Here is a 16,944-nt window from a genome sequence, read left to right on the forward strand (position 1 = left end):
CCCACTACCAAAATCCCACCACACAGCCCCAGTACAGTTGTCACAGTATTGGTTTAGCTGCCATTGAACATTCAAGTCGTGAATTCCATAGACAGCTACATTGCTCTCCAGCTGGGTGCTCTCTCCAAGTTCTGGCATCTCTGAGCAGTCTGGCCCTTAACACACAAGATGAGTTTCTTCTCAGTTCAGCCTGCTTATGGGATTCAGTCCAACAGACGCTCCCATCACATGTCTACCAGATCAGACTTCACACACATACAGCCAAAGGGGAAGAGAGAATATCATTCCTACCATGTCTCCTCACCACATACGTTGGGCATTTGCCTCTTGCCTTGCAGGCATATGTGAGGGTTCCCTGCCGAGTTTGGAGCCATGATTTAAACCCCCATTTCCCACAAGGAGGCTTTATGGCATTTTGACATCGTTGATCTTGGTCTCTTCAGCTGAAACTATCCTGCTTTTTATTTAAAATGTTTGGTTTGGGTCACAGAATAAGTGAAAAGGACTTTTCACTGAGCTGGATGCTCACACAAAATAGACCTTCACTATACAAGACATTCTTATTCTTCAGCTTCCACTGCTAGCAACACGTTTAAAAAACTGCCATAAGAATTCTTGTCTACATTTCTTTTAAATGGTATTGTATGTGAGCAGCTTGGTGTTCGAGTATCATAATGCATCGTACAGTGGCAGAGCCAAAAGATAGAACTGAATTACAGTCCAACTGTGGTTTAGAGAGTTATGCAGAGCGTGTGGGTTTCTTTGTTTTGACAGACATTTAGTAGATCCTGGCTGAAACAGTGTTGAAACCATATATTTTAGGAAGATAATTAAGAAATAATGTCTTTTCACAGTCAATATTGGTTGTGCCTAATTTAAACTGATCTTTAGCTATATTCTTCTTTTATAGGAGTTCTTTTTAAATGTGAAGGATATTCTTCGAGCTCCCGCTGATGTGACAGGCCAGTTTCAGAAATGGGAAAATCAGGAAGCAGAACTGAACAAACAGTGAGTGGAGCATTCCTACTTCTCTGTGAACAGCCATTGTGTAGCTACGTGTTTATTTTTTTCCTTGCAAAATGACATAATATGTATATAGTGATATTCATAAACCTGTAGAGTTTCCACTGAGTACCCCGGTTCTGTACAAGCTACTGAATTTAATCTTGCAACAGCTATAGGAAGTCTAGATGAAATTGTTCATTTCTCTTTGGTTATGTGAGGAACATTGGCATGCCTCATCGCTCATCGCTCTGTCTGTGAAGGTAAAGGGTACTTTTTGTTACATAGCTGTCATTTTCTTCACTACCTGAAATGCTGTCCTTCTGTCTGAGAACTGACTGATAATGAACAGTGTTTACAACTGGAAAAAAACAGTATTTTGCACATTTCAAACTGCATTAAGCAAACTGAGACAAACAAAAGTTTAATGACCTGACTAAAAGCACAAAAGATTAGAGTGCCATTGTTTGATATGCTGTTGAGAGAGACAGTGATATCAATATTGCAGTCTTTCACTCAAAACTACCGTTACATTTTTGTAATACAGTTTCCTATGTGACTTTTGTTATGATTGAAATTTAAAATAGAAGCATCTTACATTGCAGTACTAAAATTGTTCCTAGTTCAGTTCACTGTTGTGGACAGAGATGTTGACTGTTGAAGGACCACGTGCAAATGCTTCTGTTTAGTGATGTCCTCTGAAAATTTCATCTTCAGCTTGAACTTGGTAGAGAGAAGTTTCTTATAAGGGAGGAAGATGGTAAATAATAGAAAGGACAGAAGAAGGGACAAAGGAGTGGGAGGAACAGAAGATATGCTTCATGGATATTTGGTTTTGTTTCCTTTTTCTACCAATTCTCATTCTCTTTTATCTGGAAAAAGTATGTTGTTCGAAATAGTAGCATCCCTGGTGTGATGAAATGGTACTTAATATACTATATTACTTGTTATGCCTATTCAAGAACATTGCAAAGGTTTACATTAATTTATTCCCTGTATCTGCTTGTAACAGCTTCATAACACTTTCCTTTGTGGTAAGGTAGCTTCCAAATTGGTGCTTCTCGCTGGAAAGCTGTTACACAGAGTATTCGGGTGGTGCATAGGAATAGGAAAGCAATATTGTAAAAAAAAAAAGGTAAAAAGGAGGGGAAAAAAAAAAGTAAGCACAAGAAGATACTAAATAAGCAATTCATACTGCTTTTAAAAACTGGTATGAAAAGGTCAGTTGCTGAAAAAGTATTAGATCTAATTTGTTTGGATAGTTGTTTCCAATTAGATTACCCTGCCTGCCTTTGTCTATAGCAGCAAAACAGCCCCATTGTGATAATGCCTTTTTCTTGCTCATCTGTTTTTTTTCTTTCAAGTCTAAACTATGACCAGCAAAATAGTATCTCACTTCTAGGTCCCACTACCCTTCTAACAGAAATTCTTCAGAGTAGGTTGCAGATACTTTTGATATCAATAGTAAAAAAAAAAATGTTTTTCTTCTTAGTTTTTACGACAAGAAGGCAGCAATTCACGAAGCACTGTGTGACAATATTGACACTCGCTCTGTCTTAGAAGAAATGCGTTCGTTAGTCAGTCAGAGTAACTCCTATATTGCTGCAAAGAAATCTTCCAGACAAATGCCAAACAGACTTCTTTTAGAAAACATCAGTTCCTATCTCACTCAAATGCTGAAGGTATGTAATAGCAAGTAGTAACGTTGCTATTGCACTGTGCTATTGTAACTGTTGTATTTTTCAAGTATGTAGGGATCTGTGCAGTCTTTGTTTAGAAAGGAAACTAGAGATCTTGCACATACATCCCAGCCAAAACAACCCCAAATTGCAGCGTGTGCTGCAGCAGAAACAATTTGGAGTCCTTTATGTTACATTATAATTTCAGCTAATGTTTTGTTGAATAGTGGAGAGCCTCTAGTACATACAAGGAAAATTAGACAGTAGAAAAAATACGAAGTCAGAATCTCAAATCTGACAGCTTTAGAGCTAAATCTGAAAGCCAATGCTTAGTATGCTGTATCAATTAAAACCCAAAACATCTTATCAGAGAGCAGTGAATTGTGGGTTAAATGACAACTAGGTGTGTTCAAAACCCTAGTACGTATAGTTTTGCTTAGTTTTTACATACCTGTGACTTGATGTATACAATCTTTTCTTTTTTTCTTTTTTTCTCCCTTGACCAGATATTTGGTGCCATAGAAAGTGATGATTCAATTGGTTTTCCTGTTGGAGGGAATAATCAGAATATAAATGTAAGTGAAGGGCAAAGTACGCTACACAAGTTCGCTATACGTTCCTGTGTCCTTTGAAGACTTAGGTTAGATAAGTGAATACATTACTGATATGTAGCTGAATTACATTCTTTCTGCTTAGGAAATTTGAATCTGAAGTAATTAACTGGCTGAGGAAGCAGGATTTTTCTTCTGTGGAAGCTGGGTTTTTTATAGGTTTGTTTGACTTAATGACAGACAAATTGAATAGCAAGCAGAAAAAGAATTATCTTGTCTTCTGAGTGATGAATCTGTTTAAGAAACCACATGCTAAGTACAGAGAGCACATGCTACGGTCTAAAGACTCATTACAAGTGTTTGTGTGTTAAATAGTTTCAAAAATATAATTATACTGATTAAATTTTCTTGTGGTACACCAAAAACCAGCCTGGAGGCAGCTGGAGTTTTATCCGCATTTCAATCTCTCTTTCTGATCTCATTTGCGGCCACAGTTTTTATCGTGCTTTTGAAGGCTGTTTTCCTTTGGTCAGCCAGCAGTTCCACTGTAGATACAGAATTTTTCTGGAAACACTTCGCATACACCTGATGAAAGTGCTGACGGGCCCTGTCGTAACAGTAATGTTTTGTGATGTAGGCAGGAGAAATAACTCCATATGAAATCTATCAACCTTGCCGTCTTTGTTCATGCAAAAAATTTGACATGGACAGATCAGTGCTGTTTTTCAAGTATTTTCTACACTCAGAGGTGTGACCATATGTTTTTCTGTTCCTCCTTAGAAGGTATAATTAAAACATTTGTGGTGTAACAAAAATCCCAACTTTTTGTTCATCAAAGGAAGAGGAAATCTTGCTTGTGGTTAAAGAATGTGAATGAACACTCACCTGATAATTGCCCATGCAACTGCTTACATGAACACTCATCTTATAATTGCCCATGCAAATGGTTACATGAACACTCACCTGATAATTGCCCATGCAAATGCTTACATTACTGTGGTGTGGAAATCTCAAGCCATCATATAACAAGGATAATAAGGAGGATGCTCAGTATTCCATACCAACATCCATCAATAGTGAATTTTAATTTAGCTCAGAGTTACTTTGGATTTCAGAAGAAAGGCAGCACCTTAAAACCTTTTTAAGGGAAATGGAAATTAAATTTGTATTTAGCACTTAATTCAGGCAGTGTTGACAATAGATATGCTTTCTGGAAGGATGAGCAGTAGCTTGGAACAAGAAGCTAAGCGCTTTTCACTCCTTTAGAGTAACGTTGCCAAAGGTTGTAGGGTCAGAGGAATCTTGTGCTAACATCTGTTACACACAGGATTCTTCACAGGAAGAAACTTCTGGTTTACCACCTAAGACATTACTGGTTTTAAGCATGATAATATAAAGATGCATAATATCACAAATGTTTTGTTGTTCCATTAAATACTACACCCTCTTTCAGTCTTCCATGCAGATACGTATTTTTCTTAGTAAAAGTTACCAGGTGAACATTCAAGGTTGGAAAACTCATTAATTACAGAAGGCTGTGGATCAGACCTGTTGTTTCTTTGTCTAAATTGGAGATGAAGTAATCAATAGTCATATCTCCAAAAGAGGCATTAATCCTCTGTAAAAGCTCTGAAAGAACAACTAGCTTAATTACTGTGGTTCAGTAACTGAAAGGGGATAGAAGAGATTTGAAGTCAGAAAACTTCAGGTTCCATAGTCTCATTTTCCAAATGACTAAAGCGTTGCTGTCAGGTAAGTTACTCTGGAGATAAAATAATCTTTCATCCTCAAACGTCTGATAAAGTAGTGACAGCATGTGCTTTCCTGACACCGCTTCATTTGCATGTTGAGCTAGTTTCAGTGTAGAGGGGGTAGTGGAGATGTGACTGTTGCTCACTTTCCAGTCTGTTCTTTCTGCCAAACGCGTCAGCACAGGTTCCAGTTGTGGAGCTGGAAGCATGGTATTCACATTTATGAAAAGTTGTAACAGAGCCCCTCAGCCTCTTTCATATGGAACATTTTTAGATCATAAGAGTATCTTACCTGTTAATTGCACAGAAATTGATCATGGAGATCTAACAGATAGGAGAGATGTGGAAACTAGGGGATACAAAAGTGCTTTTTTTTCCTCTCTCCTCCACTCTACAAAGTAAAGAAACTTTTAATTTTTAGTCACCTGCGTGCTCAGCTTCTCTTGGGATTCCAGGGAAGTGTTGGCAGACAGCACTGATCTCTCGTTGGTTTTCTGGTTGTTCACTGCTGTTCACTAGCTGCTTGCTGTTGCTATTCACTGCCACGGAGAGCAGGACTCTCAGGACTTTCTCTCTGAGCTGTCATGACCAGCATTTACTTACACCTGAAATAACTCAACAGTAATCTCCCCCCACTTTTTGTCAGGGGAGTTGTGCGAGGAAGACAGACAACTGCACTGTATTCTGAATAGCTAATGCCAGTTGTATTTAACATCTGAGGAACAGCTCTGTGTTGTAATGAAAGTGAGTCCTAACAACAGTTATGTCTGGTTTTATGTCTGACAAGCAGTTGGACCTAAGTAAGACAATAAAGAACATGATGGGGCAAACTCCTCTAGGTGCTGTTTTTATCCCTATACCACATTATAGTTAGCTGGATTGTAGCATTACCCTGTGGAACTGATGTACCTGTAACTGAAAGAAGGCAAAAAAGGAATGGGGAGAGGCAGAACTTTGCAAGCTAATTTTATTTGTACAGCTCATGCAAATTATCGTATCTCCTTTGACTTCAATAGAGACATGACAATTTTTATTGATACAGATCTGCCTTGAGGGTCAAGTTCCACCCAACAGCACATAAAGTGGGTAAGGACATATTTTATATCTAAATGATGATTAGCTAACTGTAGAAATAATTATCCTGCAGATTGAATCTACAGTGATGCCATATCTCCAGGTTCTTTCTGAGTTCAGAGAAGGAGTGCGACAAATTGCCAGAGAGAAGAAAGGTGAGAGTTAATTTTTTTCCTGCACATGAGACTCCAAGGTTATAGGAATCAAACTGGGGGTGGGGGGACGATCCAGCTGATACAGTCTCTCTTTGCTTAGAGAATAAAAGTAAGGCATCCTTAAATCAGAGCTGTTTTGAATATTTGCATCTCTGCTACCTGTCTCTCTCATTTAGGAATCTTTCACAGGCTGCTAAACTCATTTTCTTTTAATTTCTTAAGGAATCTAGAAGTTCTAGAATGACAAGGACTAGCTCTTATTTCTCCAGATTAGGGCACTCCCTGCTTTCTAGGTATGAAGGTACCCATGATCTCTTCCCCTAGGGACCTTGAGTTCTCTAAAAGGTGTAGATTGCTACAACAGTACGGTCTCTGTTTAAGTAGATGTTCGTTCCTGTTTGTTAGCATAGTTGGAATTGTAGCTTCCCTGATGGTAACTGAGTGCTGTTTTTGGAGAACTCATTTCTAAGTTTACTAAGTTGGCTTTGGCGCTTCTTTCTTCTTCTCTAGAAAGCTCTGATTATGTTCTGTGTGTTGGCAGCAGAACTATGTAGGGTTAAAAAGGTTGTTACATTAAGCCCTCTGTGATTTTACTGGCTGATTATTTCTTAATGGAGCTCTTACTATTTTCTGTTGTTCCCTGTGGAATTTCACAAGTCTCCAATAGGTATTTGTTTCTTGTTTTCTTAAATTTTACACTGACATCTGTACTTGAAGGCAAAATAGGGCATTTTTAATACATAAAGCATGTATAAATAACCCATATGTTATAGAGAAGTATAAAATTACTTGTAGTGTCTGGTTGATAACCTATTCAGCTGGCAAAGAACCTGAACCCTAATTCTGCTACTGGTTTGAGTTCTTCTAAGAACTAATAAGTTGACCTTAAAAGCACAAAATTGTTAATGTGACTACTCAGCTATTACTGTCAACCTCCTATAGGCCTAATTGATGCTGAGAAATAGGCTTATTCATTCCAACAGCAAATATTTTCTGTAACTATATTTTCAAACTCAAGAAGTTGCTGTGTACATCCTTAGCCAAAAATATGACCTTTGTTCTTTCAATACTCATTTTATATGAGGCTTTTTTTTCCCCTGGCTTTCTAATGGCTGAACTAAACATATCTGCACCCTTAACAGTGGTAAGGTTTAAATGTCATGGGGTTTCTTGTAGGTCATTTTTAGAACATACATAGTGCTAGGCTGCTTACTGGCACTTGAGTTTCTTACTTTCAAGGTATTGATTTTTTTCCTGAAATAAATTGGTCAGTAAGAACAAAGCTGGATCTAGTTGCTATTTGGTTGGGGTATGGAGCAGTTACAGCACTTCACACAGGTGGTAAGGCACTGTCCCGCTGGTTTCCTGATCACTGTCCTCAGTGAGGAAAACGGCTTATGTCTTGGGGCAGCCCATAAACAACCCCCTACCCAATACCTAAACGTCTTTGCTTGGTAGGTACCACATGCAGACAACAGGCACCTTTCAGACCTAAGTACTGACTCCTCTGGATGACGGAGGATCGATCAGAAGATGTGTCTTTTCATAGATAATACATGTTTTGTTATACATTTCTCCTTATTCTCTACCTTGATGGGTTTCTCCTTCTTAAACTTTCAATTATTCATGATTTCAGATAAGTAAGTATTTATAACTGAGCAGACACTGTTTTATTGAATAAGCAGTATGTGCATCCGATATGTTCTTGACGTGACGTGTAATTCCTTTGTCTAAGTTAGAGTCAACACCTTTTAGTATTAACAGCTATTGAGTTAATCTTAGCCCTTTTTATCTTAGTGGTTTAGTTAGAGTTGCATCAAACATGAATGTGGTTCACTGTGAATAACTGCTCTGGACCAAGAAAAATAACGACATAGTTCATGGCAGGCAGAAGAGCTTTTATAACTTTTTAAGTACGTTCTGCCTTCTTTCAGCTATACAGAGAAGAAATGTGTTTCTTTGCAGGGACTTGAAATTTATAAATCTGTTCCAAGATACCCTTATTGTTCCCTGAAGGGGAACAGAAAGAAAATCCTAGGCAATTCAGAAATGATGCAGCACTTCTGCCAGGGTATAGTGGAAGGGTATATGACTCAGGAAGATCCTAGTGGTTGGTATAGGATTTCCAATAAGAAGGGTTAAGAACCATATTTTAGAAAAATAACATATTAACATACGCTGCACTACATCTAACAGTGCATTTGAAGGAGTGGGGTTTGATAAGTACATACACACTTGTCAGAGCAACTGTAATCCCAATATCCACTGTTTCGACAGACAGTTATCTTTAAGACCTAGGGTGACCAAGCTGGTTTTCTTCAAGCAAGCTAGTAGCAGCAGAAGAGAGAATTTTGATTTGGCTTTCTGGACGGTGATCAGGACATCATAACATTATTTTTTGTCCTTGTAAACTTATCAAAGAGCCTTTGATGACAGCAAATGGTTAAGAACTCAAGATTTAGCTGGAATAGATGTTATTGGGCCTTAAGAGGAAAATAAACCTTCATACAATATATTTACTTGGATGCAGAATTGTATCAGCCAAGCAGCAGAACACTTGAGGAATTAAATGCATTAAGAAGAACCAGTGTGTTGCTGTTGTGAACTTAATTCAGTGACATATTTTATAGACAGTCTTGTATTTAGGAGGAAATGCTTACGACGTGTGACCAGATAGATACTTGGGTTAGATGATACCACTTGAATAAACAAGTGTTCTTCCTTTCAGCAGCTCTCAGCTGGTTAAACCTAACAAGTAACAGGGGTCTCAAAGGTAATAATTCTGGCAGTAGAAGCTATCATCCAGACACTGTACTAACTACTGCACATATCAGTAGATACAAGTACCATCCCTGAGCCTTCATCTCTTCTGTAGTTCTCAGAGCCCCAGCGAGCTGAACACTGACCAGCCTAATACCATACAATGGCACAGCCAACCTACTTCATTGCATGGTAGGGTCCTGCGAGACTCTCTTTGTACAGGAAAACACTGCAGTTTGTAAAAGGTTTATCACTTGAAAATCAAAGACCTTTCTCTGCCCTGTGTGAGAGTGGCAAGTTCTGAATTGCATTTCAATGCTACATAGGTAGTAGGATAGAAGTATACTGTCACCAAATCTTACTTCACTAAAAGTATTTTTCATGCTCTGTAGTAACTGAAGTGCTGCAGTTGAGTGATGCTCTTCGAGATGACATCCTTCCTGAACTTGGTGTTCGATTTGAAGATCATGAAGGTACCCAATTATATGTCTTGCAACTTTGTAGGTAGTGGGTTTTATAATCTTATTATTTACATAAGAAGTGAGAAAACAGCCTGTCACAACTAATCTGGAATAGTCCAACAAGCCCAAGCCATAGCATATCATATGTCTGATGTATGAATATATATTATGGAGCTGCATATTGGAATAGATGTACATAATATAAAAACGTACATTGCAATCTTTTTGTATAGCACGTAATTTCTTAGTCACTTTTGAGTAGTTACTCAGTTGTAACTACTGTTGTAACAGTTGCAACTGTTACTCAGTTGCAAAAAAAAACGGTTGTCACAGGGTAAATCTTTGACTATTCAAGGACTGGAAACTCATTCATCTGTTCTTGCTTCCTTAGGACTTCCAACTGTGGTTAAATTAGTAGATAAGGACACATTACTGAAAGAAAGAGAAGAAAAGAAAAAGGTTATTATTTTCAACATTCTATTTTTTTTAATTTAAAGTAATGTGTAAGTTATGGATATTTTTACATTTCTTTGATAACTTCCAAGAAAAAATCTTAACAGACTAGCAACAAGGAAAATAACATAATTTAACCAGAGAATTTATAATAAAATTTGAATGTACTCAGGAAAAGAACTTTTGAAACAGTAGCTTCTTGGAAAATTTTATGTGGGACCTAATGAATACCTCTAAGTTTTTGTTTGTTTGTTTTAAGATCTTCATATAATGAAGATATGTTGAGTATTGCATGCTTACTGTCTCTGGAAGAACGATTCCAATGAGAAGCTAGTTCAGACTTTTTTTGTCTGTGCAAACGAAGTTGACATTTTCTATAGAACTAGACTGTATTTCTCTGATATGTGAGAACAAAATACACTGGCTAAATCTTAATTAACGTAGTATGCATAAGCAAGATATTCAGGGTGTGGGGTCAAGAATTCACATGTTACTATATAAAGATTGTGAATTGTAATTCACATGCACGAAGTCTGTACAGAAACCCTCCTTGTGGCACTTCCTAGCATTAATATTTGAATTTGTAACATTTAAAAGTAACACTTCACATGTCAGTTTTAACAAATAATACAATTCTGTCATGTCTAGAAATGTTGGGAAGGCTTTCCAACATTTCTACTTCCTTGTAGATATTTTTTTAGAAAAGGGAGGAGTAAAATGTAATATCAGCCAATTTCAGACATTTTCATCAGAAAGGCATTTGAAGGCAGGTTGTATATAGTTGCTGGGTGGGACCTGCAGCTAGAGCACATTTTCCCTAGAAACAGTATTATGTTCAGTTCTGGCAGAACCCTTGGAGAACTGAGAGGTCTCTCCAAAGCAAGTCCAAGATAAGTTTTATAAGTTGGCTAAATTTGGATAGTTGTTTCCCTAGGAACATCAAGGGATACAACTGCTTCGTGAGAAACTGTAGTGTCTTGACAGTTTGAGGCAAGAGCTTAAAATATCAGCTATCTTTTTTTTAAAGTAATTTTTCCCCATGAAATGGGAGGACCATCTCTTTTGCAGGCTTTGTAGGTATTCTTTTATATGTATACACTTTGCATGCAAAATGCATTCTGAACAGTTAAAACTGGTTTAACTGTGAATAAAAGCAAATGAAATCAAAGTCGTACAGTGGGAAGTACCAGACAATCCTAATTATAAGGCATGTTGGCTTTGCTGCAGGTCATGCTGCCAGTTCTGTCTGTAATTAGATATCCAGGGGAGCTAGCTGGCTCAGATTTGTAGAAAACAACCAAATGAAGTAGTTAGTTACCTTTTACTCATTGCCTTTCCTAGATTGAAGAAGAGAAGAAAAGGAAGAAAGATGAAGCAGCCAGGAAAAAACAAGAGCAGGAAGTAAGTGTTCAGATCCTTTTAATCTGGTTTTGAAGAAAAATGTTAGGAGCAGTAGTCACATGCAGGGAAGATTACACTAGAACACAGGCTCTCTGCCCAGCCTTCACTGGGCTGCCATTAAGGGGTTTTTTTTTTTCTTTGTCTACCATTTCCTGGTCAGAATGACTTTGGCTTGCAGCTCAGATGTGAGTAGTCAGCTCCTAGTATACAGCAGCCATCTTTGAAAACACAGCTAAAGGCTGCAAACGCTTCTTAGAACTTGTAGCACTTATTTCAGTCTTAGACAGTATTACTTCCTTAATTGCCAAAGTAGTATCTTACATGCCTGCTAAAGAAGATTTTGCTTGGGTCTTTATTATTTTCTTCCTTTTCCAGTGTTGTAGGTATGTGTGAAAACATCTTTGTAAGAATCCACCTGTTCTCTGAGATTGAACTCTGAAATGTAATGTTTTATAAAAACACATTTTATCTCTACAGTTGGGATTGAGATAGCTCAAAGGTTTTAGGCTTCAGCTGAGGAGTAGACAGCGGAGGAGATGAACTCATCAGAAGATTGTTTGCCGTCCTGATGACTCTTAACAGTACAGGAAATGCATTCCTGAGTTAAAAGAGGAAGTAAACTTTAGAGACCACCATGCACAGAGAAAACCAGATAAATAGCATTTACCATCCACAAATGCCAAGTGGCTTTTTGCACTTTCAAAGAGGTGATTCCCTTGCATTGGGCATAAATCACTTGGAAAGGATTCTGAGATGTGCTTGTTTAGGATAAGTGAAAGTTCAGTTTATTTTCAGTGCAACTACTTGCATCATGACCCTGCTATGACCTGCACAGAAACCTGTGCTTCTCAGCAAAAAAAAAATAAAGGTGTTTCCCTTTGCAGTGAGTTAATTGCTGAATATTCCTTACTCATAGCAACTATTTACTTGGTGTTTACACCTAAGCCACTAAGGAACCAAATTAGCAAAAATCAGATGTAGTTTTTGGAGCATATAAGTGAGTTATTTTGAGTTCCTGCAATATATCTATTTTATTAAGTGGTTCTCTACAGATGTAAAACATTTATTTTTCCCCTGGACAAGTACAGCCAAGACTTCCCGAGTTGTTCCCACTGAAAGTTTCTTTTCACATGACCAAGACTTACTGAGTTGTTCCCCACTGAAAGTTTCTTTTCACATGATAAACAATCATGAATTAAATGCTCTTTTATTTGCAAATTATAGTCTACTTTTTCCTTTTGCATATGCGACAGGTTGTCAGTAATTGTGATGCTAATGCACTTAATGCACATTTTGTATTACAGGCAGCAAAACTTGCAAAAATGAAGATTCCACCACATGAAATGTTTAAATCAGAACATGACAAATATTCTGTGTTTGATGAAAATGTAAGAGACTTTTCTTTACATAAAGATTGGTTTCCCTTCCTCTGTTGTACATACCTAGTTGTATCTGTACATAGCTGATCTTGTTCCAAAACCTCCAGGGCAGTGCTATGAACGTTAGTGGGAGGAGGGAAGGAGAGAAAGAAAAGGTGATACATTGATCTTACTGCACGTACCTTGCACTGGAAAGCAAGGCTGTCTAACTGCTCGCCATCGTTTCGACGTGTTTTCATTGTATGTCGGTTTCCTCTGGGCCCCTCTCATTGCAGAGCAGAATTCCCTGTAGATATTGTGGGTAGGAACATGTATGACGTGTGTTCACAGGTTTATTAACCTGTTGCAAAGCAAGGATTTCACGTGCAAATACAAACTCCCCAGTTCTGCCAGAACTGATGGGGACAGCCATTTTTTTTGGAGAGGTCCTGTGCTGGTTTTTTGGTTCTCTGTTTTGCTCTCTCCTGGCACTAGATCTCTGAAGAGGCTGTAGGATAACTTTGCTCTTGACTGTTCCCCCTGAGGGTGAAAGGTGTTATTTGGGAAACAGCACTGTTTCTTCAGCACTTGATGCAGGACATCGATCCTGCTTCTCCCTGTGTTCTTCACCCAGGCAAATTCAGGCTCTGGGAGCAAGTAAGAATGGAGACTGTAAATACTGGCAAATACCCCTGCAAGCCAAGGAGAATGTCCATAAAAATTCTGATTATGCTTTCTCCATTGAGAACATACATCTTTTGCTGCTGTAAAGATTTAAAGCATAAATCTTTAAGCTTTGGATTTAATATGCTAGTATGATTAAAAGTGGTCTCTTAATCATCTGCTTAGGGATTAGTCATTATTCTCTTAACTATAACCATCTAGAAGTTAATTGTCTAAGCTTTCCTTACTTAGTAGAGGACAGAAAATGTATAGCTGTCAAAAGTACCACCTTTGTCCCTTTGTTAACTAGGAAGGGAACATACATAAATAGTCCAAGTTAGTTATCAAACTTCTTGGTGACTAAACTTAGGCAAGATGCACCCATCCTGACAGCTTGTCATTAGGACATTATCCCCCTCTCTTATCAAAACACTATTTCATAATGAGCAAAAGCAGTCCAAGAATTTATCTTAAATAGTCTCTCTTTTTTTTTTTTTTTTTTACTTATTTCAGGGATTTCCCACCCATGATACAGAAGGCAAAGAACTCAGCAAAGGACAAATTAAGAAGCTAAAGAAACTTTATGAAACACAAGAAAAGCTGTACAAGGAGTATCTGCAAATGGTTCAGAATGGCAGCGCAAATTGAAAACAACAGGACTTACTGTTTTTTTAGAAGGCAAGTGCTGGGTCACCATTGAAGAAGTGAGCATATCCTGATGCTCCAATTTCTGTTTACACTTTCTATTATGTGCAGAGCAGAAATCCTGTTTACGTGGATTAATAATGTCATCTGGAAAGCCAATAAAAATCCATTCTTAACAAATGCCAACCTGTAAGGAGTTTCTTCGCAACGACAGTAGCAGGTTGAACGGTTGCCAGTTCTATTTGGGAAGATGCTACTCAGTCAGCAAATCCACATAAGGATTTTTGTTTATTATAGCTGTACAGGCTTTGGTTAATTTGTCGCTGCATACTGATCTCTATCTAAAACCCACTGTAGCTTGCATTCTGGAATATGTCACAGTCAACAAAATTTACTGCTAAATGGGAGCTGAGTAATTCGTCCCACAGCAAGAACAGTATTTTCCAGATGACTTTAGTATCTTTACATAAGCAGGAAAAACTGGGTAGTTCCACTACAATACTTACTCTAGCTGCTGTTATTAAAAACTCTCATAAGTATACCCAGAACACTTTGCATAGTAGAAGCTAACAGTCCCTTTGTTGCAAAAGGGAACAGGTTGTCATCTCTGCGCAGCCTGCCATCGCAGTCACGTGGGTTAGTACAAGGCAAATGCACCTGCAGTGAACAAACGGGTGGGAAAGACGTGAAGGGCTAATGGTGGAGGGTGGTGCATTCTTGGAGCTATTCTCCAAGAAACAGGAGTGCTGCCAAAGGACCTGATTGCCCACTCAGTACCTGGTTACCTGTTCAGAGCCAAGGGGAATTAACACAGTTTCTTACTGAGATACAGTTTGTGATTGATTTGCAATTAGGTAATACAGCTATACAGTGCTCGTTTTTCAAGACTGATGTTTTTAACATGACAATTTAACCCTGAGTTAATAATCCTTCTAATGTAGTATGGTTATATTCTGACTGCAAGGACAGTTCTCTGTTGCCTAATAATGCATTTCACTGGCAGTAGCGGCTAAATAAACTGAAGTTCATGAAATCCTAAAAAATATCTCACTGACTTCACGACTGCATATAACAGCTACGTGTCTGATATGCAGCACTATATTCATCCAGTATTCTTAAGCCTCAACGTGACTTGTAGAAGGTCATACTGTGATACCTCTGTTCTCTCAACTCTTAGGTTGATGCTGTAACCATTAGGCTATGTCCCTTTCCTTAATTAAGAGTTAAAACTTCTTTGGTTTATCTTTATATTTTTATATTTATATTCCTCCTTCTGAGGAATGAACATATTTGGAGTAACAGAAAGATCTAGTAGTTTGTTTTCTAGTTTGTCTGTATTTGCCTTTGAAAACCTATGGAATGTTAAGGTCAGTAAAGCACGTGCATCTTGTATGCAGAAAATAAAATGTGTTGTAAAATACAAGTTGTATGTGACCTTTGTATAGTGGGAAGAACATAGATACTGCCTTTATTCCACTACTATCTTTGAAATGTGGTTTGCAAAGCTTTTCCTTTAGCTTGCTGTTACTAATTTAATTCATTTTGCATTCAGTATTTGATTATGCTGTTAATTTCTAATTAACTATATAAATTTTGAACTGGGATTCTAATGTCTTTATGACATCACCATGACAACATCCTGTCTTTCCCCACCCACACAGTTTTTTTTTCTCCTCCTGCTGTGTGTTTTTGGTAGAACCTCATTCAATTCCATGGTTTATCTACTACATCAGTGTAGAAGAATTTTAAACAAAATGCCCTTTTCCTTCCCAAATGCTTCATTTTGTTTCTGGGACAACTCTCCTTGCATAGGTCTTAGAGGCATTTCAGACTCACATTCTCCAAACGCTATCTTCCATTTTTTCTGTATGTTTCCCACACGCATACACTGCTTCCTCCCTCAATATTTGTTTTAAATTCACAGCTAGTCATGTCAGATAAGGGTCTCTGCTCTATCTACAGACCCATTAAGGTCTTATTCTACCTCCAAAATGACTTAGCTCATTTCTGTTTTGTCTGATGGTCAATTTGATTGTTTTAAGGTAAGATGATTTGAAAGAATCCTTATCTGAATCATCAGTGCTGCTAAAGTCATGTCTCTTCTGCTGCATCAGAACAGCATTCCTGTCTTTGAATTCTCTTTGAACACAATCAAAAGTCTCCTAAAATCAACAGGATTCTTTTCATAGACATCTTAAGGATCAGAGCCTTTGAAATACTCTCCTCTTCAGGCTCACCCTGTGTCTAGGGTGATCACTGTTCTTCCACACAGCTACTTATCCTCCCCTGCTCTTACAGTGCTTTGCTATCTAGTTCATGCATTTTCGAAGTTACCGCCTTCAAGCAAGCTTGTCACTTGACTCCTCCAGCAATAAAGCCCTCAAAACCTTCCCACACTTGAACTTCTCTTCCCATACTTGAACTGGTCTTCCAGTTACAGTTTTCTCTTCCTATCTGTTTCAGCTTTCCTTGGAAGTCAACATTGTCAGCAAGGAAAATATCTGCTCCACGACGCATCTGTGTGAGTTAGCCGACAGGCCAAAGTATTTTCTATTGAAAATAAAAAAAGCACAAGAATTGGCAACTCTGTTAGGAAGAAGTTGTTAAATATTTTACCTTGATGTGCAAATGGGAAGTTAATTTGTTCTCTCCAAATAAAATTAGAGTAAAATTTTAAAAAATTGAGTAAAAATAGTATTTTGGTTTCTTTTCCAAAAGCAGCAGGATAATAAAAACAATGACCTTGGCAGAGAGTCAGAAAAAATACACTTAGTCTCCTAGAATTTGTAACAAAAAAACAAGCTCCAGAGCTACTGGAGATAAGTTACTTTTATCCTCTCTCCACCCACAGTTTAGCAAAAAAATAACTGTGCATAAAGTTCTGGTGAAGGAGAACTTGCCAGCAAACAACGAATGCTGCAGACAGGCTTGGAAGCACGCTCTTTGAGACGGCCTGTTCGGTGAAGGTGTGCCAGTTGATCTCTGCCATCA

General features: G+C 37.9%; 1 protein-coding gene across 1 annotated transcript; it reads left to right on the top strand.

The window, feature by feature from the left end:
- Nucleotides 1–910: 910 nt before the first annotated feature.
- Nucleotides 911–14,501, top strand: LOC104505327 (cysteine--tRNA ligase, cytoplasmic; the record flags this gene model as incomplete). The annotated part of the gene is made up of 9 exons (XM_010158164.1): nt 911–1,008; nt 2,495–2,684; nt 3,188–3,256; nt 6,131–6,212; nt 9,365–9,445; nt 9,825–9,892; nt 11,228–11,287; nt 12,592–12,675; nt 13,822–14,501. Coding segments are annotated over 9 exons (867 nt in total), but the record flags the coding sequence as incomplete, so codon positions are not given.
- Between the last annotated feature and the right edge of the window lie 2,443 nt (nt 14,502–16,944).

This window comes from Eurypyga helias, unplaced genomic scaffold (genome assembly GCF_000690775.1).
Source record: "Eurypyga helias isolate BGI_N326 unplaced genomic scaffold, ASM69077v1 scaffold43808, whole genome shotgun sequence".
In the NCBI taxonomy this organism is placed as follows: domain Eukaryota; kingdom Metazoa; phylum Chordata; class Aves; order Eurypygiformes; family Eurypygidae; genus Eurypyga; species Eurypyga helias.